This window comes from Gallus gallus, chromosome 6 (genome assembly GCF_016699485.2).
Source record: "Gallus gallus isolate bGalGal1 chromosome 6, bGalGal1.mat.broiler.GRCg7b, whole genome shotgun sequence".
NCBI lineage: Eukaryota > Metazoa > Chordata > Aves > Galliformes > Phasianidae > Gallus > Gallus gallus.
The window spans coordinates 18,773,428-18,796,342 of record NC_052537.1 but is presented as its reverse complement, the minus strand read 5'-3'; the positions used below and the strand labels follow the sequence as shown (position 1 = coordinate 18,796,342).

Sequence of the window (22,915 nt, the reverse complement as noted above, 5' to 3'; positions counted from 1 at the left end):
AGAAGAAGAAAAAAGACTACTTGGCAAGAGCTTTAATTAGCAGAAATTTCCACGCTAGGAATATTATTCTGCATGAGCAGAAATTGCATAGCTCTTGCCTCTAGATGCCTTAGAGATGCCATTGATTGACCATATTCAGAACAGGGGAATTATGTGACCCAGTGCTAATTTGAATTCCTTTACCAAACACATTTTTATTTCATCATCTCAGCTGCATAAAAGAGTCAAAGTACCAGGGCTTTAAAGACTCAGAATTCCTGCTGTTCTGCAATAAAATAAGGCAAGAAATATTAGACATCCCTGGTTGATTCTTTAATTCTTTCCCAATGATGTCAAAGTATCAGTGTCCTACAGGTTTTAGTGCAGGTTAAAGACTGATACAAAGTGTATGCCTGAATAGGAGTTTGGAGTGAGTTAAGGAGAGAGAGAACGTTTAATGGGACACTGGTCCAAAATAGCCCAGCTTGTTCCTACCTCCTGCTGCCTCTTCCTCCTTTTCACAGGACCTTGATTGTATAGAAATAGTACAGACAAAAACCACAAACAACAAAAGGTTCGCTCACACCCCCAGTGGAGGTCATGAGCGTGCTACCATGGAGAAATTAAAAAAAAAAAATCCATCAAAGGCTGCTTTGGCTTATTTATAAGCAAAGATTAATTAATAGGAGGTTTGATACTTTAGTAACTTACATTTGGACAAATTTGTATTTGCAAATTGTTCACTTCAGACATTGAAGGGGCATGGAGTAATGTGGCCTGGTGCTAATTTTAAAAATGAATCAAACCTTTCTTTGCAATGATCCAAAAACTACAAACTTGTGGTTCAGAGCCTTTCAATAGTATCTGCTCAGATTTGAAACTCCAAGGTTAAAACATCACAAAAGAGTTGTGTTATACACAGCAATAGTAGCTTTTTCCAACAATTTTTCAATTATTGCATTGTATACTCTCCAAGAAAAGTAACTGTCTTGGCTACTGGAGGATAAGATTTGAAAAGAGAAGCAGAATGAACAAATTCTCTAAAAATACACTGGTCTCCAGTATAGGTTGCCTTAAAACTGTTGTTCATTATAACAGATCTTCTGCCCGCTGGGTGACTACAAGCTAAGATTCAGAACTACCTGTGTCACATGATGGATAAGTGCAACGCACCATTCACTTTCAAATCAACGCCCTCCGACCTAAGCCATGTAAATCCTTCAGAAATTCACCCTGGTATTCTCCTCCTTCAGATTACGCATGGAAATAGCCCAGTGACGAAAGTTTACCCGTGCACATCCCCTTTAACCCCTACTATTTAAGTATCTCCTCGGAATTATCAGTGACCCTTGCTGCACTCTTGGCTGCTTCACACGGGGTCTTCCAGAACGCCGACCCACCGGGACCTCACTGCTCTCCGGACTGCTTGAAACGACCGCTATTTGCGGCGCTCCCTTCCCACGGCAGAGCCTTCAGCTCCGCCGGTCCGAACGGAGAAAGCCCCCGCGCCTCCTCCTGCACACGTGTATGCCCCCACTCCTCACACCGCTCACATCCACCCGCCCTTCACTCCTTTGGCATCGCCTGTTCTGTGCTCGCCTCTGCCTTTTAGCGGGGATTTCTCGCCGCTCCCTAGCCCCCTCCCCGCTGGCTCAGGCAGCCAAGGTGCCTTCTCGCTGCCGCGGCGAGGACATGCGTCTCCAATCAGCGGCCGAGGGCTGATTCCGTTAGAGCCTTTCCCCGCTAGGCTTAAAAGACAGGGGAAGTCCTGCTCGGGAGCAACGCGGCGTCCCCTGCCAGGGTACCCGCAACCTCATAGCCCTTCGCCCTGCCCCGCCACCCCCAGCTCCTCGCCCCGCGGGCGCGGGGATTGGCCCGGCGGAGACGGCATCAGCAGGGGGGGGAGGCCACCCCCACCGCCCCTTCGTCCCGGTGCGGCGGAGCCGTGCGGGACAGAGCGAGCCGCAGGCAGCGCCCGAACCGCCGCCGCTCCGCTCCGCACCCGGCCGCCCGCAGCTGCAGACCCGATGGCGGCCCGCCTGGCCTGCTGCCTCCTGCTCTGGGCCCTGCGGCCCGCGGGCTGCCGCTGTTCTGCGGGACAGGGCGCCGGCACCCAGCCCGGCTGCACCGCCGAGCCGCCGCCCGCCCGGGACTCGCCCGGCCCGGAGCCCCGCGGGGGCGCCCCGCAATCCCTGGCGCTGAGTAGCATCGCTCAGGACATGGTAGCTGTCCACATGCTTAAGCTCTACGAGAAGTACAACCGGGAGGGGAGCCGCCCCGGTCACGGCAACACGGTCCGAAGCTTCAAAGGCAGGCCAGGTAAGCGGACGGGGGGGACCGCCGCCGCCGCCCGCTCGCTGCTCCTTCGCCCTGAAGCTCAGGGCTCGCCCAGAAGCTGTCAGTGGCTGCGGGGTGTCCCGCCCCCTGGGGGTCTGCGCAGCCGGGGGGAACGCCGAGGGACCCTCTCTAATACTCGGACGCGAGTGGTTTCCCACCGCTGCCGACAGTACTGTCCACAGACAGTATCTGCCCCGAAGCGGTCAGCCTCAAGAAAGCCTCCGCAGCGGGAGATGTGAAAGTGTCAGCGAACGGAGCGCTGTTCCCAGACCTTTCCTGAGACGCTCTGAGCAGCGACTGCTGCAGCCGCAGGTCCTCCCCTCCAGCCGCCGGGGCGGCTCCGAGGTTTGCTAGGAGTGCCGCCTACGGGACCGTCTCAAACTGTTCACAACCTCGGGTTCTTGCTCTGCCTAAACCTGAGGCAGATGCTTTACCTTATTCTTTACTTAGCTGGAGGCTGGCCTATGGAAATGCAACAGCACAAACACTGTTAAAGCTTCTTACCTCGAAATAAGTTCTTTACTTAGCTAATATTCTTCACATTTGTTATCTGTTGACAAGGAAACTTAAGATAACCCTGTCTGGAGAGTGTATTCCTTAAGTTAACTCTTACAGACTGTAACTAGAATGTTGGTTCTTAGAGAATGAGGTAGGTTTCTAGAATGTCACTTGTTACACTTACAAAAGAATTGTTTTCATAGGCACAAATAATAGGTAACTTATTAGCTAACTAGGCGTTACTAGACTACTGTACAATAATTCGTACTCTAGAGCGCATATCAATTAAATTTGTATCCAATGTCAGGTGTAATGTTAAAAAGTCATCCTGTCCGTTTTAGAAGGAGGAGATCCCATGGAAGATAATGTGGCTAATGTCAATGTAAAGAAACCAAGAGTAAAGATGTACAGTATCTGGAGTCATTTGGGAGGGAAATAAACCTTCATACTTTACATCATTAGCCAGCTGCTAACTAACAGGGGTTAGAAAGGAGCTTTCACTGTGGATGCTTATTTTATGACCTCCTCCTTCTACTTGTACTTTTCTTGGTGAACTGATACTCAAGTGATATTGGCTGCTATCCAAGCAAGGCCCCATGCCACAAGAGTGATTTGGTAGGAATACAAGAATTGTACCTTTTTCTTCTTCTTCTTCTTCCTTTTTTTTTTTTTCCCCTCCCTTAGGTAACTTACATCCACACGGATAAATTCAGTTTCAAAACACCAAATAGCATTTCCTATCCACACAGGCTTCACTGAGCAACTGCGTGTCAGCATTTTGCTCATCTCAGATCATGGAACCAAGGCAGAGATTCTTGCAGAGTAACTTGTGTAGAGATAAAGCACAACTGTGTCCAAACTCATTTCTCCTGTATTCCACCTATATACCTTCTGTACTGGGTCCTCTCTCCCCAGTAATGTGTGCAACATGAAAGCAGAAGCTCCTCTGCATTTTTTTCTTTTTAAAGGACAAAAAAAAAAGGTATTGCTTTTTAATTCATTGGTCTAGGGATGAATGGTCAGAAATAACCATAGAATGACCCAAGATCAAGGGAGGGGAAAAACTTGCCAATCAGTATGGTTTCTCTTTTCCCTCTACATCCTCCAAGAAATTCTAGTGTTCTTCTGAGAGAATAAATCAGTATGATCATCTAACAAGATGTGGAATATCTCATCTTAATGAAATATAGATGACACTTTTTATCTTATCTAGATAAGCAAAACAGGTTCTACTTACAATGACTTCTTTATTTTTTTATGCCCATTCCTTGGAACAACAAAAGTCCCCTTCAGAAAACCTGTAACCCTTTATTTCTATGCTGCAGCTTAAAGCTCTTTGTAGTTACACACTTTAGCATCTGTAATAAAGTGGACCACTGTTACAACATGTCAGTCCAGACTTAGTTTGTTCCGTAAATTCCATAGGCATTTACTGAGGTCTTCTCAGCTGCAGAGTTGTATTGCTATTTAGCCCTCAGAAAGCATACATCCCTTAAAGGGTATGGATTATTTTGACTGGGTTATGATGTAACAGTAGTCTATACTCAGTGTGAGGTAATTGGTGTATAGCATATGAATTCTGCGCCTGTTCCAAATATAATGTTGTTTCTCTAGCACTATTTTAGAATTGTCTAGCACTTTAGGAGTTCTTCACAGACATTTCATCACCACTTCTCAACTCAATCCCATGTGTGTTCACAAGAGTTGGTCGTTTATCTGAGAATGAGCTGAGAGATACGCATTTAGTCCATAGTTCAAGTTTTGCTTTAGTTCGGGACAAGCTAGTCTATAGATGTTTTTTCTTTAGATGCTTTCCTGTTTTCAGAGAATTTTGTAGCTTTAGAAAACAGCATAAATTGACCAAAGTTAGCTGCACAGTCAAGTCATAATTGGCTTTGGAATGTAGTTTGTGACCAAATATGAGATATGATGTTATTGCCCAACTTCATCTAGGTTGAGACAAAAGAATCGGTCTTCATGGCAGCAAGCAGCTGCCTAAGCCACAAAACCCTCCTCTAAATTGCTTCTTAAAGCTCAGGCTCATTCCCTGAATGCCATCCATCTTCTGTACTAAATGAAGTATAGGCTTTGGTGAAGACTAGAAAATAGCAGCAGCAATTAAATTAAGAATGTTTTGTGTATCTTGTGTGTAAGAAAAGCAAATAAAGATTTCTCACAAAACTGTAATTCTCACCTCTAGAGATTTACAGTTGCTTTAACATTATTTCATAGCTTAAAAACTTTTAAAATTAGGTTTTCTACATATTGTTTTTCACACGTTTTATCAGTAAATCTGCATTGCTAATCTTTACTTACTGCAATGCAAGGTTCTCCTAGCAGGTGGATTGCCCACTAAAAGCAAGTTCTTTCTTTCTTTGGCCACTTCCCTGTTTTTTCTCTACCCATCTCTGCATACACCTGCAATACATCTTGCCTGCATTCTGAACCTGAAGCTGTAGACAGGTAGATACAATCAGTAAAATATTAATAACTTTAATAATATATAGCTAGTACCTTTCAACTAAGAGTAGATCTGTAAAGCATAAAAATTCTTGGCCGAAATATTGGTAAAAGCATGAAGGATATGATGAATTACTATTATATTACTATGCTCCCTCCGAAACTCAAGTTTCCTTAGTCCCTAAAAAAACACACTTTCAGGCATTTTCCAGCTTTTCAGTAGCTGTGGATTGATTCTTTACTACAAAGAAAATCGACTTTTGCATAATTTGTTTCACTTTGGAATATAGAACTAATTTAGAATATTTTAGATTTCCTTTCTGAGCTCTAATTCCAAATCTCCTTCTCATGTGCAGCTCCAAGACTCACATTTGAAACACTTTTATCCCAAAGATGCATAAGCTTGAGAGGTTTCTGTAGAACTGATAGTGCTAGGAGCAAAATAGTCCGAAGACTTGAATCTAAGTTCTTTTATTTTATTCATAGACTGAGCATCTTTGGATATGACTAGTACTGATGAAAAGTTTTCTGATAGGAATCCTGTCTTGAACTGCAGAAACAAGCAGGGTTTCATCACGGGATGCCATCTGTCAGTTGCTCTGCCAAGTGTGAAAATGTTACCAAGTGGGTATCAGTACAGGCTGTTCCACTTCACCGCATCAGGAAGAAAAAATACAGATCGTGTGGATGGAAATTGCCTACTGAACCACAGTTACTTCCAGGCTATCTATGCAGTCTTGGGATTAGTGAACTTTGTAACTTGCTGTGGTTTAGTCCAAATGATGGCTCTAGCCAGCACATATCTGAACTGGAAGACAGCAAGCACCAATATAGTGGTTACCCATTATTGTCCTTTAATGCTTTTTTACTACCAGTCTGAGCTTAGGAAAACAGGGATCACTTCCTAATTCTGCTACCACTTTCCTGTATACTCTTAAGCTAGTCGTACATATTTTTCCTGTGCATCTTATTGATCTGTAATAAGGGAGTAAGCAGTATGCCTTTTCATTTCTGAAAAAGTTATTTTTGTCAAGGATCATTTTCTATGCCATGTGCAGCACGTGTTTCGCTTGGGCCAGGTATGTTACCAACAACACTATGCGTATAGTGAAGTACAGAGGACAAGGGAGATGCTGTCAAAACATTAATATCAATGAAGACATGATGCTCTATCTAGGCATTCTATCTGCTCATGTGCCATAGGAAAAGTTACATTTAAGTATAACTGCAAACATTTCTTGCACAGTTTTAAGCTGAAATGACTCCAATAAGCTCAGTGTACTACCTGGTTTGAAGCGAATAAGCAAAAGCAAAGTTAACTAATCCATTGGTAAGGATAAGTGGTTTGACTGCTGGTGTTTTGTTTATTATTGTTGTTGTAGTTGTTTTTATCTTGGGTGTTTATAATGGTTTCCTTGCTCTCTTCCAGAATTCTTGTCGCAGAAGCCCGTGTACTGCTTCAATCTGACATCTATGCAGGATTCAGAGATGGTTCTTGCTGCCACTTTTCACTTCTATGCTGACAAACATCCTCGGCACCGGGAAGTGTTTTGTAAGCGATCCAAGAACTCATCGTGCCGCCTCCTACACCTGCCTCCCATACTGAGGCTCAACCTCATCTTCCGAAGCATCCCCCAGAATTCTGCCTATGGACAACTGAAAGGGAACATCACTGTATTTCTTCAAAGGCGAGGGGCTTGGCACGCCAAGGACATTTCACATATCATAAAAGAATCAAAACGATCTGCAGAGCTCATCCTCTGTGCTGAGCTTGATTCTGGGGAGAAACACCAAGGCTTCCCTGAGCAGGTCACCAGTCATTTGCCTTACATACTGGTTTATGCCAATGACCTTGCAATCTCCGAACCTAACAGTGTGGCTGTCACCCTACAGCGTTATGACCCATTCCCTTCCAGTGATGGGGATCGAAGTCTGTCACCTAATTCCTCTGCTGATACTCGAGTGAGAAGGGATACTTACCTCTCTAGTTCTATTCAGAACAATGAGTTGCCAGAGGTAGAGTATAACAACCAATACAATAAACATGACATATGGGAGAATGCCTACAAGTCCTTGAAGCCAAAAGCCTCCCGTAAAGATAGAAGGAGAAAAGGGCAAGAAAATACAGAAATGCTTGCAAAGTCTCAGGTGCTAAACTTTGATGAAAAAACAATGAAGAAAGCAAGGCGAAAACAATGGAATGAGCCTAGGATTTGCTCAAGAAGATACATGAAAGTTGACTTTGCTGATATTGGCTGGAATGAATGGATCATATCTCCCAAATCATTTGATGCCTACTACTGTGCAGGGACATGTGAATTTCCAATACCCAAGGTAGCATGCCTTTTCATTGCTGTTAGCTTGCAAGTAGTAGACTACTGCTCTGCCTACCCAACTACTTCGTTAGCTAGATTTTACCTTTAGACTTCTTCTCATCTCACTGTCTTCTGATGCTCTGTTCAAACTAATTTAAGCAGTACTGTTCCTACCAACTTATTCATCAGAGTGCAAAAAGATTCCAAGTTATTTTTAATTTCAGCTGAAGAATAAGAAATCTCTGAAGTTTACCTTGGGGTTACACACTAAACCAAATTATTTTGGTGTGGTATCAGAAGCATACAGTATTAAAACTAATAAAACAAGGTACTGTACCAAAGTATTTCTGAATTCCACTGGTACTACCTTAGGAAAAAATTGAAGGGCAGTGACACATTTTTAACTGAAGAAACTGCTTGTTACTTTGAAAATAAGAATGCCAATTAAACTGGTATTTGTCTCAAAATTCTTTAGTGCTTCCTTAATTTAAGTCTTAAAATTAAGAAAATCCTGCTGGAGCTAAAAAAAAGTTGCTTTTCCATATGCAGCAGAGAATGCCAAGTAGCTGCCTGTAACACTCTAACTCTGGTGTTTTGAATTCCTTCTAGAGAAGCAGTGTGAAATTTCCTAATAAAGAGGCAAATATGAAGTTTTTGAATTCTAGTCGAGATCTGATTTGGCCTTCTCCCAGCTTACTTGCTCTATGGCAACAAGCAGAATTTCTGGCAATCCTGTGCAACACAGAAATTCTTTGCACTTTATAGGGCTTTCAGATAAAGGGCAAAGGTTTGAAGCACAGCATAACGTTCATGTTCAGAAAGTAATTATTTTGCAATTCTACCTACAAATGGCCCAATTATTCATTTAACTTCCTTTCCTTTCCTTTCCTTTCCTTTCCTTTCCTTTCCTTTCCTTTCCTTTCCTTTCCTTTCCTTTCCTTTCCTTTCCTTTCCTTTCCTTTCCTTTCCTTTCCTTTCCTTTCCTTTCCTTTCCTTTCCTTTCCTTTCCTTTCCTTTCCTTTCCTTTCCTTTCCTTTCCTTTCCTTTCCTTTCCTTTCCTTTCCTTTCCTTTTTTGACATGTGGACACTGTCCATAAGTAATAGTATAGTAGTGTTTTCCAGAAAAGCGTATCAAAGCTCTGAGACAAGAATCTCCCTATAGGGTGTCTGATGTATGTTTATGTTGAAATCAGTAGTATGACTGCATGAAGAGTAGATATGCAGGCTAGTTTAAGTCCAGGAACACTGGAAATCCAGATTTCAGAGTGGGGTGAAGAAATGTGCCCAGACCAAGTATTCTTGTGTATGTTGCCAATGCTGACCCAGGTTTACATAAACTGATACATTTTCTGGTAAAAATTAAACTTGCAGAGGTTCACATACAGTTCTCACTTTTCTGCTGTAGTATAGAGAGATCACTCAAATTACAAAACACAGCTCAGGAATATGGGTCCTCTGCCATAGTCTAATGCATTATTCATACATACCAAAGAAAAAGAAAATTACACACCTGGATTCTTGTGAGCAAAGCAGCATGGCACAGAGAAGCTGACAGAACCAAAGGAGAATTGATACATTTATAGTTGGAACAGTGAAATAAGCTTGTATTGCTGACTTATTTAATGTTGTATCTAGAAATATTGCTTGCTATAAAATACAGATTTCCTTGGAAATCAAAAGCATTTTAATTCTCAATTTGCTACTTAGAGATGAATTATTGTAGCTCTACTAGCATCTTGGTATCAAAAAAAACAAACAAACAAAAAAAAAACAACACCCAGATTTGGGGATTCTTGGTTTGACACTGGTTAGATTTGCTTTGGAAGAGGTCTACTTTTTGTTAGGTTTGTATTTTTAAGAAGGATAAAAGCATACAGACAGATTCACAGTTTTAACTTATCAAAATGAAGGTTTCCAACAGAGCAAGGACAAGTAGGATATCTGCAGGCTTGAATGAAACTTCAGCTCAGGTCAGAGTGTAAAAATTACTATAAATTTTGTGGAAGGAGAAATAACCTTTGTTGTTGCATATGTGTCTCAAGTCAGGAAAGCATGCATACAATCTTTCTAGCTCTACATCAAAGTCTGGGTGTAGTTCTAAGTCATAAAGACTCGGACCGTGCAGTCAGCTGGTGATTGGAGAAACAAAACTTATTTGAAAGGCACTCTTTTTAAATTGTGGAGAGAATCATATACTTGGAACGTTGAGAATCATCGCACTGAAAGATTATTTTTATTTAGTACATCTGCACATTTAACTTAACTGCATTTCTTGATACAAAACAACACTTGTACAAGTTGTTTTGTCTCAAGTTCATCTACCTTGTCACTGAAACTCTTATTCCCTGACTGTGCATTGTGTAGTACTGTCATTTAGAAGTGCAACACTTCATTGTTCCAAGAAATGTTAATTCTGCCTCTCCTTTCTGATAATGGGTTTTGGCAGCATGTATATCTACCTGATAGAAACTGAGCTTGACCAACAGGAAAGGGTAAGATTTGTCTATACAGAAAGTTTTAAGTGAACAGCTCACAAAGACAATACAAATGATTTAAGCAGGAGGATGCTGAAGCTTACCCAACAGGACTCTTAGTTTTTAACTTATTCCTAAGAAGAGATACGTTACAGCAGTTCAGGGCTCATCCTGTGCATTTATCCCTGACCTCTTTACTCTGAAATATGGTATCAAGCTCCAAGGACTTCATGCTTGTAACTTCTTCATGCGGTCATCTTATTTAGAGAAAGTTGGTATGCTAAATATTATCTTGAGACTTCAGTCTCATTCAGATATGAAGACATATTGCCAATGTTACCTCTATGATAGCATCAAGATAAACTGCATTTTCAGCTGCCATAATAGGAATGCTGCATTATTTTTGGTAGTGCTTTGCTGACTTCTGTTGCCATGTCACATCTCTGGTCCAGTGGCCATGGTTACCACTAAGAAACCAGCATATGGATATGTCATCTCCCTTGTCAATAGTAATTAGAATAATCTTGATTATGTCCTTGGGAAAGCATTATTTATGATTTTGGGGTTTTAATTCCACTCTCTAAATAAAACAAACAAACAAACAAAACTTTATTGAAGCTAAAAAGTACTGCTTATTAAGATGTGGCAGAGGGTGTTCTTTGGGTGTTCTTTGATCAGTAGGTTCATGATAAAGCAGACATTAAAATGGATGTAAAGCAGGAATAAGGAGTGAAGCCTGAAGAATTTCAGATTTACTTTTCAACTACATCAACACACTCTTGTTTTCCGAGGTTAAAATTTCCTCCAGCTAGGATTGTCCTAGAGGTTAAGAAAGAGCAGAACCTGGCCTGATGGATAAAATTAGTAGCCAGCATTTAAGACATAGTGCTTGCCCAGTACCATCACTACTGGGCATTCAACTCAGACTTTCCATCTTTCCACTTCAGCACATTGGTATAAAGGCTAAAGTCAAGCTCAGCCCAAGGTCACTGAGCACTTGGGCCAGATTTCCAGAAGGGCTGGAAAATTTAGAGCCTGGCTGGATGTGGGATGGGTGTGCTGCTTGGCTCCACTGTGGGTGCAGGACTCAGGCAGCCAGATTCTGCGCAAAGTAATATTCCATAATAAGCAGCTTTCTCTTTAAGCACTGTTGCTCATAATATGTATGCTTGCAGGCATTAGAAACCTAATTAGTGCTGTCATCTTGGTAGCCTGATTTACTCAGGCTGAATTGTTTCTAACTAGTTTCAGGGGTGACAGCTTCTCTCACTGAACTTGGCTCACAAGATCCTAGTAGGATCATCTGCAGGCTCATGCGTGGGAATTCTACAATACAGTAACTGGCAGGGAAGACAATGATGGTGGCTATTTGTTGCATGTGGGGTAAATAAATTCTGTTTCAGTAGTATATTAAGATCTGTGACTGTTACAAGTAGCACTATGAAGGAATAAAGGAGACAGGACCATTTCAGGAGGTTTGTCATACAGGTTATTTCAAGAATTAGATTGTAGGAGCTTCAGTTCTTTGAATTTCCAAACCCTGCAATTGCTTATATACATAAAGAATACTTCTGTTGGTCTTGCTGTCCAGATTTGCTGGAATGAATAATGTAGGCAGAAGCTTATTTCTACTTCATGTATCAAATATTAGACTAATTTACTGCTGCTTGTTTGTGGACAGCTTTGGAATCCTAAGATTAAGGGTGGCATGAGAGAGTAAACTGTTGCTAATAATGCCAACGCACACTAAATACAGAAAAGCTCTTTCCAGGATTGGTCATCTGTTGGGACTATCTTGACAGGGATGCTGTCTTGAAACAGTAAAGGATCACAAATGGATTTCACATTTTGCCCTTGTAATGGTTCAAATGAAGTCACTTTAAACAAGGAACAGCTAGGAACTTCCACAGAAATTAAGGTCTGTTCTGAGTTTCTGGTATGATGTTACACTTAAAGCAAATGTATCAGAACATAATTATTCTTAAAAAAAAACATTGATTTAGCTATGCACTGCATAACTGTTCATGATAAAATAAAAAATAATGCTTTGTATATACTACATAGCTATCTGGAAAATAGAAATTATATGAGACTACTTCTTTTCGCTCACAGTATCTGCTTCCATGTTGAGATTTGCAAATCTCCACTTTTTCATTCCCAAGGTGCCCCTTATAACAAATCTGATGAAAACTACTAAAACTGTAGCAAAACACCAAATATGACCACACGGATTTGACCAGCTGTTACTGCACTCATTTTGGGGACTGTATTCAAGCATGCCATATGAACAGGAGTTGCTGAAGTTTCAACCTCATTGGTTGGTTGTACGCCTCACTAGTGCATCATGTACTTGGAGAATATTTATTCCATTCTGTGCTGAGGCAGTGACACAGAAAGGGCGACACCTGTCACTCCTTCAGTGGTAAACCTCTGCTTGACTCTATGTACCTGAAGCAACAGAAATGGTGGAAACTGTTTAATACTATTCCGTTGCTCAGACTACAAGGGCCAAGTGTAACTTCTGAATACATGCTTTAAAAAAACAATAATAATAATAATAATAATAATAAAGGAGTTATACATAGTATACTATTTAATAGCTAAATGTAGGTCTTAGCTCTCCTCTTATTCTCAGTGCCACTATAGCTAACAGCATTTCTCAAATAATTTTCTACTGTGTCAGAAAATCAATAGATGGTGGTTCAGTACCTGAAACAGCATGTAGATATAAAGCTGTGTTGAAATCTCACTTCATGTTTTTCCCACTCTCTCAGCCTTTTGTTTTCTTCTCCCACTTCAAGACTAACTAGGAGCTTGGGTGTTGAGGAAGTCTGCTGAGGAAGTCAGAGGGCAGCAGGCAGGCTGCAGTTATGAAGTATCCATTTGCAAGGGTCCTCTGATCACAAAATGCTCTGTGCTTCTGGAGCGCTTATTTTAATCAACAGTAATTGCTCCAGGAAAATGTAACTAATTCCAGCGTCATCTATATGAGAAATACTACTGGAAGACTGAAATAGTTATTTTGGAAATAATTACAGTAGCCAATTTTCCCAGTCAGAAAAGAAGTTAAGAAAGAGATAGCTTACAGCCTGAGAAGTGTGCCCCCCCTATTAGCCCTTTTCTCCTGCATACCTGCCTCCAGCAGTTAATAGCTACCGTTAAGGACACTGTTCTCTTTCCAGGCAGCTGACTGCTGGCTGTGCCACCAGTGCCCTCCACTGGTATTTATGAAGGCAGCAGAAGGAGTATGAGCTTGGAACATCCTGTGCAAGAAGGCTGAAAATGTGAGGGCATGACTATGCTGTGTGACTCAATCACATATATTTCTTCTTTGAAAAGCAAACAAACAAGAAAATCCACAAACATACTTGCAGTCATTTTCCAAGCCCTTTTGCAGAAGAGACTTCTCGTAAATGAAATAATAACCATTTCCTTTTCTGTTCCAGGTTGTCAGACCGTCAAATCACGCTACAATCCAGAGCATCGTGAAAGCAGTGGGAATCATTCCCGGCATCCCAGAGCCCTGCTGTGTTCCTGACAAAATGAGCTCACTCAGTGTCCTGTTCTTAGATGAGAACAAAAACGTTGTTTTGAAGGTATACCCCAATATGTCAGTTGAAACTTGTGCCTGCCGATAAGGTCATACAAATACATCTTCAACAACACCTACAGATACTGCCTGACTGCACTGGGAAGTTGTGAATGGGAAATGAATCCTCTTGACTTGACAAATGAATGCAAGTCTACAATTCTTCTGCAGAAGGCATGTGGAGAGATGAGAATGGTACACGTGCCCATCTGAAAGAATATGCCTTAGTACCGTCTTCTGACTCGTACATTCACCTTCCAGGCATTCAATACTTTAACAAATATCTTCCTAACCCACCTATCCAAGACACATTGGTATTTAGTGAGAAAATTAAATGTAAAGTTTTTCATAATCAAAAGACTAAAACATGTTTTTATATGCTATTTTTACTATTTTTATCTCTTCAATTAATTAAGAAGATGGGAAGTGAATTTGCAAAGGCAGGCTTATATTAGAATATCACTTTTGTACACAAAATGTTTTGCCTAAAACACTCATAATCTGCATATTTATACTGAAAAACATGCTGTAATAAAGGGCTTAATATGTATGTTTTCTTCAGGAAGCAAGTATATTTCACGGTCATATCATACAATCATGGAATTGTTCGAGTTGGAAGGGACCCTTAAAAGTCATCTGGACCTTTATAATGGTATGCATATATGCAATGAACAGGGACACCTACAGCTCGATCATGTTGCTCAGAGTCCCACCCTTGAATGTCTCCAGGAACAGAGTACCTACCAATTCCCAGGGCAACCCATTCCAGTGCCTCGCCAACCCAGTTGTAAAAAACTTCTTCCTTCTATCCAGTCTACATCCCCCCTTCTTAGTTTGAATTCATTTCCTTTTGTCCTATTACAACAGACCCTGCTGAAGTTGCTGTCCCCTTCTTTTCTTCTAGCCCTCTTTGAGATACTGAAAGGCCTCTATCAGGTATCCCTGGAGCCTTCTTTTCTCTGGGCAGAACACGCAGCTACCGCTGGCTTTCTGGGCTGCAAGGGTACTTGTGGGCTTGCTACCCACTAGTATATATCCAGATCCTTTTCGGCAGGGCTGTGCTCCATCCTTACATCTCCTAGCTTTTACTGACAGCAGGGGTTGCCACGACCCAGGTGCAAGGCCTTGCACTTGGAATAAGTGCAATAATAAACCTTGCACTGTATAAGCTTTCATATACACCATATGTTAATACTGACATTTTTGGTTACCCTTCCCTAATATATAAATTGTTCTACAAAAGACCTAATGTAACATCCCACACTTTTTATTTGCTGGATGATTTTGGTTGTTAAACATGTGCTCTGAGTAACACATACTATATATTAATATGTTGAAATACTAAAAAAAAAAAAATAATAATAACCAAGATTTATATTTTTGTAAATTATATCCTCTAGAATGTTACATGCTTTTAACAAAAGCTAATAAATTAAAGGAACAGTAGTATCTAAAAATAGTAGAATTGTCATTCTATAAATCTACTTTGTTACATTCAGTAGTTTTTGCATTGTGTATTGTGAAACTTCTGTTTTTTAAGCTTGGAAATATTGGAAAACATGCATAAATTTGGCTTTAATGACTTCAAGTGATAAACTCTCTCTACTGGACTAGTAGTTGTTCCAAAAGTTTTGTTCTTTGTGGCTTAATCATACCTTGAATTTATTGAGCTTTAGCTTCAATCCATTGGATTTTACTGTAACCTATTTTTATTAGATCCTTTTTGTCTATTATCCCAAATATATTCACTGTGTATTTTTAGTACACAGAGCAGGGTCAAATTACATTTTGGCTAGGATTTAAATAGGTACTTTGATTTCTTATTATTCTAAGCCTCAAAACAATTTCTCGTGGCTCTTTTCTGAAGTCTTTCCAGAACTTTCATTAAATTCTTTTTTCAGCAATGAACTTCAACATGGGACAAAGTATTTGGCAGCTGTTCCATTAAAAGTCTTAACAGAAATAACTCCGCTTTCCTCTAATTCTCTTACAATCCTCTGTTGATACATTCATGATAGCCCTCATAACTGCAACACTCCTCTAACAACTGATGTTCCATTACTGACCCTGTCAATTCCCTTTCTGTCTATCCCTGCATGCCAGGACACACTGGTGATGTGTTCCATTTTCACCCACTTGGTATGCAATAATCTAGGCAGACCAAGGGCAGATCAAACTTCTGGAACTTGTAAGGTAGCACAGGGAGCTAGATGCTGAGCCTTTCCTCCTTGAGGGACAGTCTATCCTTCTCTATTATTGCATTAGAAGTACATTGCTTAGGGAAAGGATACAAAACACACACTACCCTCTGATGAATAACTGTATCTGGAAGGCTTCTATCCTGCTAAGGCATGAGGTACTTTCTACCACAAATATTCTGTATTCATGGGGTGCAGATTCCCAGACAGTAGAGTTGTATAAGTGTGTCCCTCCCCACTAACCTACATAAAAGCAAGATTTGGTGTGTAGAGGAATGTCTACAGGGTTAATCTATCAACATTTCTTGCCCGTTCATTCTAACACTCTTAAGTAGATATCTCTAAGACACCTTGTAGTGACTGCTAATTACAATTGCCAAAAGATCATGAATCTTGTTAGGCACTTCTTCTCCAAAAGCATGACAGGGATTTACACAACAATTACTAAGACAAACCTTTATGTACTGTTGCTATTAAAGATATCCCTTAAAAATGAAGGGTCTTGTGTTTTCATAAATCAAGAGACACTCAACTAATGTTGACAATGATGGTAAAATATAAGGAAAAAAAAATGAAAAATTATCAGAAATTAAGCATTTATTCCTCCAGAACAGCAGTTAGCATAAAACTCCCCAAAGTATCTTAAGTCATCGCCATTTCTGTTCTACATGATGCTTTTTTTTCCCTCTGTATGTCATCTTGATCCCATTTAGCAATAGCTCTGAAGAGAATGATATAGTAGCATAGTGTATTTATGTTCTGGTCTATTGCATTTACTTTCCCTAAGGAATCTATTCTGTATCTTGAATTAGTCTTTGGGTACAAATTCACTATCCTAGATCTGCTGATGCAAGTTATGAGGAGAGGTCTGTTAGCATGGACAAAACAAAATTATATCCATAAGTGACACAGCTATCAAGGTGTTCCCTTACTACACAAAAGAGGAAATTCTGCTACTATTAAAGTTTATTTCATTTGGTGGAGTACTGTAACTTAGAGAAGAAACTCATTTTGTCACAAGACATTTTGTGGTTTAGCTATATCTGTCAATTCTCTAATGCAAACCAAGCTTTCACCACAATTTGTTTAGAAGTGGCTACTTTCTGGGTCTTTGAATGTCTATTCTTCCTTTGGAAAAGGAAACTTTGTATTTAATACATCTAGATTATTTTAAAAATAGCAAAAATGCTGTCAACTGATAGATTCAACGCCATCTTGAATCTTCTCTCTTAACAGCTCTTTGGTTTCTATGGCCATGATGTATACCCTTCCGCTCAGTGTTCACATTTCTAGAAAAAGTTACTATTGACAAACACTTAAAAAAAAAACAGCAAGATAATCTCACTAATCCCCCCAGAATGAGAGTATATCAATAGCAGATGATTACAGACAGATAAACCAGAAAATCAGCAGATACTAGTCAGTAAAGTTTAAAGGATATTTTTTACTACAACATTCCATTTAATTCTTTGAGATCACAGTTTAATTGCCAGAGGTAAAAGCAATAGTTAGAATGTACTTCGGTTTTTGTGGACTGTTACAATTTATTTTCACAAGGCAGTATAATTAATGGAAACTACTGGACAATGTTAATGTATTTATGCATCACACAAATTAACATCTGTCTCACTGCCAAACCTCAAAGAGCAGCTTAAAAATGGAATTACCACTAAATGAAACTGTTCACTGTTAAGTTTCTGCAAAGATGACACTTGGCCTGACAATATGTAACATCTTTATATATGAACTGGAAGTCTTTTATATATAACAACCTCCACAGCATTTGCACAAGAGTTTTTAGGAGTATGGTATTTATATAGACTGCTTGATCTAGCCGTGCAATCAGGACTCATTTGAAGGTAGGCAGATGCAGAATATTCTACCTGGGCACAAGGAACAGAGGCTGTTCCTACTGAGCAGAAGACTGCACCCTTGAAAACTGTAACTTTCAAAATAAATTTGGTGGGTGTCATGAACCTGCAGTATAATATAAGCATCAAGGGTGATGTTATGTAAAAAGACCTAACGAAAGCTACGAAAAGATGCACTGTGGAGCAGAGAACCCCAGCAGGAAAGGAGGTTTTTTTTTTTTTTTTCCTGCATGTGGCATTGGAAGACTGCCACTAGAAAACCCTGTATAGCTCCAGTGTTCACCTTTTCAAAAAAGGACTGAAATTCTGGAAAAGGCACAAAAAGAGAAACAAAAACAGTTAAAGAAAATATCCTCTAGAATGTGACTAAAAAAATCACTATCTGTTTATTTTATCAGAAAGCAAACCGAGAAGTAAATTGATTACACTATGGAGAGAAAATGCCAGTGCTATGGGGCTTTTGAATCCAACAGGGAAGTGAGTAGAACTGGTGTTTAAAAGGTGTAAGCCGGGAACAATGAAACAATAAATGAAGCACCAGGATTTTTAAGTGTGAGTGATAGTCTTTCAGAACATGTGCTATAAAAAGAAGAAGACATTCTTCATTTTTTCTGGAGACCCTTGAAATGTTATGCTTAGCCAAATATAAGCAATTGGACTCTGCACACAAGTAGAAAATACAAAAGCCTTGAGTAACAACCTTGCTAATTCAGGAGAATAGAATCAATGGCAAATAATCTGCTCTGACTTTACAGGGTAGGAGCACATGAACAACCAGAACCTTGGATCCCAGTTGTCACTTGAAAAAATATATGATGACCTAGATTGAGGTCACTGTAAACACCACATGCACTGCTAGCAAACTAGAGAAGAATGGCCAGAAAGGATAAAATATTGTCAAATAGACTTCTTTTTTTTTAAGTAAGAGCTCATAATATTATTCAGAATTTGTGGCATATGTGTAGAAAGGATTGAGCTGTGTTTATAAAAAGATGATACATTAACAGTACAGACAAAATACACACACCATTAGATTAAAACCTAACAGGTTAATTAAGATAAATAACAAGTGATATTTTTGCCTGTAAATACACACTTTATTTTCTTTTGTATCATAAGAAATTCTGCCATCAGACTTGCGCTTTTGTCCTACTCTTCTCATGGATAACAGTATCAGACTCTTACTTTTTATGTAGCCTCAGAAGTGTTTGTTCTATTTCCATTCTAAGGTCACTGGTTGCCCTTACTGCTCTTGGACTGTATTGACCACCAAGAATCTAAGAAATATATTATGTAAGATGCTATAAAAACAATAATTAACTCCCATCTACCAAAAGAATCAGACTGAAAAAGTACAAGCCTGCAAACAGCATGAAGCTCATTTGACACAAAACAGATATTACAGTGTGTACAAATAATAGCTCTTGGCTGATAAACAGAAAGAAGTTTTAAGGTTGTTTGTACTGTCACGAGATCATGTCTTGCAGAATTACGGGTCTCCCTCAAATTACTGTAGATTTTGAGATGGCATATTAATGGAACGTGGCAGGGATTTGTAAGATGTTATTTACTAATAGCCAATAGAATAAATTCATTCTAGATTTCTGTTTTCTAGTCATGATGAAAACTGTGTAATCTTCCACGTCCCTAAGAAAGCTTCTGTCTGAGTTGGCAAGGAAATGCTAAAAGAGAGTAATTAAGCAACGATGACCCTAAAGTGAAATGTGGATTCTTTACAATATACAATGTCCTTCCCACTAGCCATGTGTGTTTGTCAGATGTTTATAGAATCTTCATTAACTAAGAGCTTTGCTAGATAACGGAAGCTGAAGCATGGCATCAATGACTCAGATAAGGGCAAGTGTACAACCAATCTGCTTGACAACTGACAAGAGGCTGGGGTTTGAAGCGGACTGTGAAAAGAACACAAGAAAGTGATTTGCAAAGGGCGTTTCAGCTCTTTGCCTTCCACCTCCTTTCCTCTGTCTGTAAAGATTCAACATTTTTAATCAGTTAAAATACTTTGTCCTCTTGTCTCTCCATCAGAAAGTAAATACATAAGAAATGCATTATTTTGGAGTATTAGCTGCACTGTCTGTTTTCAATATCATTGCCTGCCTGACAAGAGGCAAGCCTTTGGAAAACTGGAAAAAGCTACCAGTTATGGAAGAGTCTGATGCATTCTTTCATGATCCTGGGGAAGTGGAACATGACACCCACTTTGACTTTAAATCTTTCTTGGAGAATATGAAGACAGATTTACTAAGAAGTCTGAATTTATCAAGGGTCCCCTCACAAGTGAAGACCAAAGAAGAGCCACCACAGTTCATGATTGATTTATACAACAGATATACAGCGGACAAGTCCTCCATCCCTGCATCCAACATCGTGAGGAGCTTCAGCACTGAAGGTAGGAGAAGTCCTAAGTGTGTGGACAAGAATTTTTAAAGAAGTATATGAACGGCAGTCACTCAGATGCTTTTGAAATTCTGAGAAACTGATTGCCTAAATCCCACAAGCTATTTAGAAAGTAAATAGATTAAAATTTTGGACTGTGGCCTTGCTCCTTTCAATCTTTAACAAATACAATTAAAAAATTACTTCTGATATTTTTATTGTACAATTTTATCTTCTCCAATGTACAAAATGAGGCAATATGTTGAATAGAGTGTTTACATGAATCACGTTTCTCAAAGCTAGAGATTTGTGACTGCGTTTTTATGTCAGAAAACAAATGTTTCATCATCTATAACTGAGACATTCATGCCAGAGAGCTCTTTTTTTCTGGTAGGCTTCTGTCAATCCTAAAAAAAAAACAATAGCCAACTGAGAAATTTGTGCCTTGATCCAAGCAAGGATCCAGTAGTGCTCACTCCAAATTCTGATTTAGATGGGAAGATTTACACAGAAATCTAGTCTCGTCTTGAAAAAAATCCAAATCTGCCTGTGTAACAATAAATAGATTTTTGAAAGCTCCATCTCAAGAGACAGTAAAAAAAATGTTGTAAGTGAACTCTTTGGAATAGAAACGAGACAGGAAGAATCTATTCTTTTAAAAAATAGTTGTATACAGGTAGAAGCACTACAAGGATCTCCAGATTCCCAAATAAGTGACTATAGTCTTGAAATGGAAGGAAACTTCAACAGTATGAGCTAGATTATAGTTCCCACATCCCACTCTCCACTCAGACTGCTTTAGAGAGAAGAAGGGTCAATGGTAGCTAATCAAAATTGCCCTAAAACACAATGATGATTGAGTAATTATCTTACACTGACCATCAAAGAGATATCATTCAGTGATGACTTTAAAATACTAGCAATCTGATCTTTCAGAAAAATATCTGCCCTTCCCAAGGCAGAGTTGCTGGTTCTGCACGTTTGCTGAAAAAAATAACAAAACATGAATGTTCACAAAAGCCTGGAATATACCTAAATATGAAGGACTGTTTATCACCAAGTCCCAATTTAAACAGATTCTCGAGCTTTGATACAGGTTTTTCAAAGGTTTTCTGTCTCCTCTAACTCTCAGTAATTCAAACTGCTTTCAAAAATATTTGAAGACAAAGCTTAGCACAGTTAATTCTTAAAAAGAATACGTACCATGCTTCTCTATAGTAGGAGAGCAGTTCATCCCACTGCACTATGATGAGCGATAAATGCTAATAGCTTTTTTTTTTTAGGAATACTTTCTGTAAAATTATCTTCGGGAAGTTGCTATATTTAACACTTCCTACATGAGTACCTGCTACAGCACCACCTGCAACTGGTTCTAGTCAGATTCTCTCTGCTACCCATCCACTCCCTCAGGCATTCACCTTCATGAAGTCTTGGTGAAAATACTACCAACATCGAGGAACTCCATTTTAACATTTCACTCTCTGCTCCTTGAAACCTGGTCAGAAGATGGTATTGTTTTTTTGTTTTTTTTTCAAAGCTAGGTAGCCATGGTCTTATTTTACTCCCAAAACACATCCTGTATCTTTTAAAAGTAAGTTATTTGGACTGTCAGGGGCACTGTAACCACATGTTTTTATTTCCTATTGCAGATGTTGTTTCTTTAATTTCACCAGAAGAACACTCATTTCAGAAACACATCTTGCTCTTCAACATCTCTATTCCACGGTATGAGGAAGTCACCAGAGCTGAACTGAGAATCTTTATCTCCTGTCACAAGGAAGTTGGGTCTCCCTCCAGACTGGAAGGCAACATGGTCATTTATGATGTTCTAGATGGAGACCATTGGGAAAACAAAGAAAGTACCAAATCTTTACTTGTCTCTCACAGTATTCAGGACTGTGGCTGGGAGATGTTTGAGGTGTCCAGCGCTGTGAAAAGATGGGTCAAGGCAGACAAGATGAAGACTAAAAACAAGCTAGAGGTTGTTATAGAGAGTAAGGATCTGAGTGGTTTTCCTTGTGGGAAGCTGGATATTACTGTTACTCATGACACTAAAAATCTGCCCCTATTAATAGTGTTCTCCAATGATCGCAGCAATGGGACAAAAGAGACCAAAGTGGAGCTCCGGGAGATGATTGTTCATGAACAAGAAAGTGTGCTAAACAAATTAGGAAAGAACGACTCTTCATCTGAAGAAGAACAGAGAGAAGAAAAAGCCATTGCTAGGCCCCGTCAGCATTCCTCCAGAAGCAAGAGAAGCATAGGAGCAAACCACTGTCGGAGAACGTCACTCCATGTGAACTTTAAAGAAATAGGTTGGGATTCTTGGATCATTGCACCCAAAGATTATGAGGCTTTTGAGTGTAAAGGAGGTTGCTTCTTCCCCCTCACAGATAATGTTACGCCAACCAAACATGCTATTGTCCAGACTCTGGTGCATCTCCAAAACCCAAAGAAAGCTTCCAAGGCCTGTTGTGTTCCAACTAAATTGGATGCAATCTCTATTCTTTATAAGGATGATGCTGGTGTGCCCACTTTGATATATAACTATGAAGGGATGAAAGTGGCAGAATGTGGCTGCAGGTAGTATATGCTGAATATCTAAGAATATACTCTTTTCTGCTGTCTGTGAAACTGTACATTAGTGATGCAAATGAAAATCCTTGCAAACAAGGTTTGGAGCACGGCATGGGGCTGGTTGTTGTTGCTGCTTTTAAAGGAAAGATGGCATTTAAAGAATGGCAATCACTGTAAATACCCTGCATTATATACCATTAATTAAAACTTTGTGAGATTG

The 22,915-nt window shown here is 39.7% G+C and overlaps 2 protein-coding genes across 2 annotated transcripts; both read left to right on the top strand.

Annotated features, from left to right (window-relative positions):
* Window positions 1-1,933: 1,933 nt before the first annotated feature.
* GDF10 (growth differentiation factor 10) lies at window positions 1,934-16,347 on the top strand. The gene is made up of 3 exons (XM_421648.8): window positions 1,934-2,298; window positions 6,704-7,608; window positions 13,510-16,347. Exons 1-3 carry the CDS (start codon window positions 2,007-2,009, stop codon window positions 13,699-13,701), a joined length of 1,389 nt encoding a protein of 462 aa, XP_421648.3. The 5' UTR covers window positions 1,934-2,006; the 3' UTR covers window positions 13,702-16,347.
* A 3,348-nt stretch (window positions 16,348-19,695) lies between these two features.
* On the top strand, window positions 19,696-22,915 carry GDF2 (growth differentiation factor 2). Its single transcript, NM_205432.1, is given in 2 exon segments — window positions 19,696-20,131; window positions 21,768-22,915. Coding segments are annotated over 2 exon segments (1,284 nt in total). The 5' UTR covers window positions 19,696-19,785; the 3' UTR covers window positions 22,706-22,915.

Excerpts from the sequence above, each read along its gene's own strand:
- GDF10 (XM_421648.8), top strand. The coding sequence starts at position 2,007 with ATGGCGGCCCGCCTGGCCTGCTGCCTCCTGCTCTGGGCCCTGCGGCCC. Across the intron at positions 2,299-6,703 it reads AAGCTTCAAAGGCAGGCCAG|AATTCTTGTCGCAGAAGCCC; the intron begins GTAAGCGGACGG and ends GCTCTCTTCCAG. Across the intron at positions 7,609-13,509 it reads GTGAATTTCCAATACCCAAG|GTTGTCAGACCGTCAAATCA; the intron begins GTAGCATGCCTT and ends TTTCTGTTCCAG.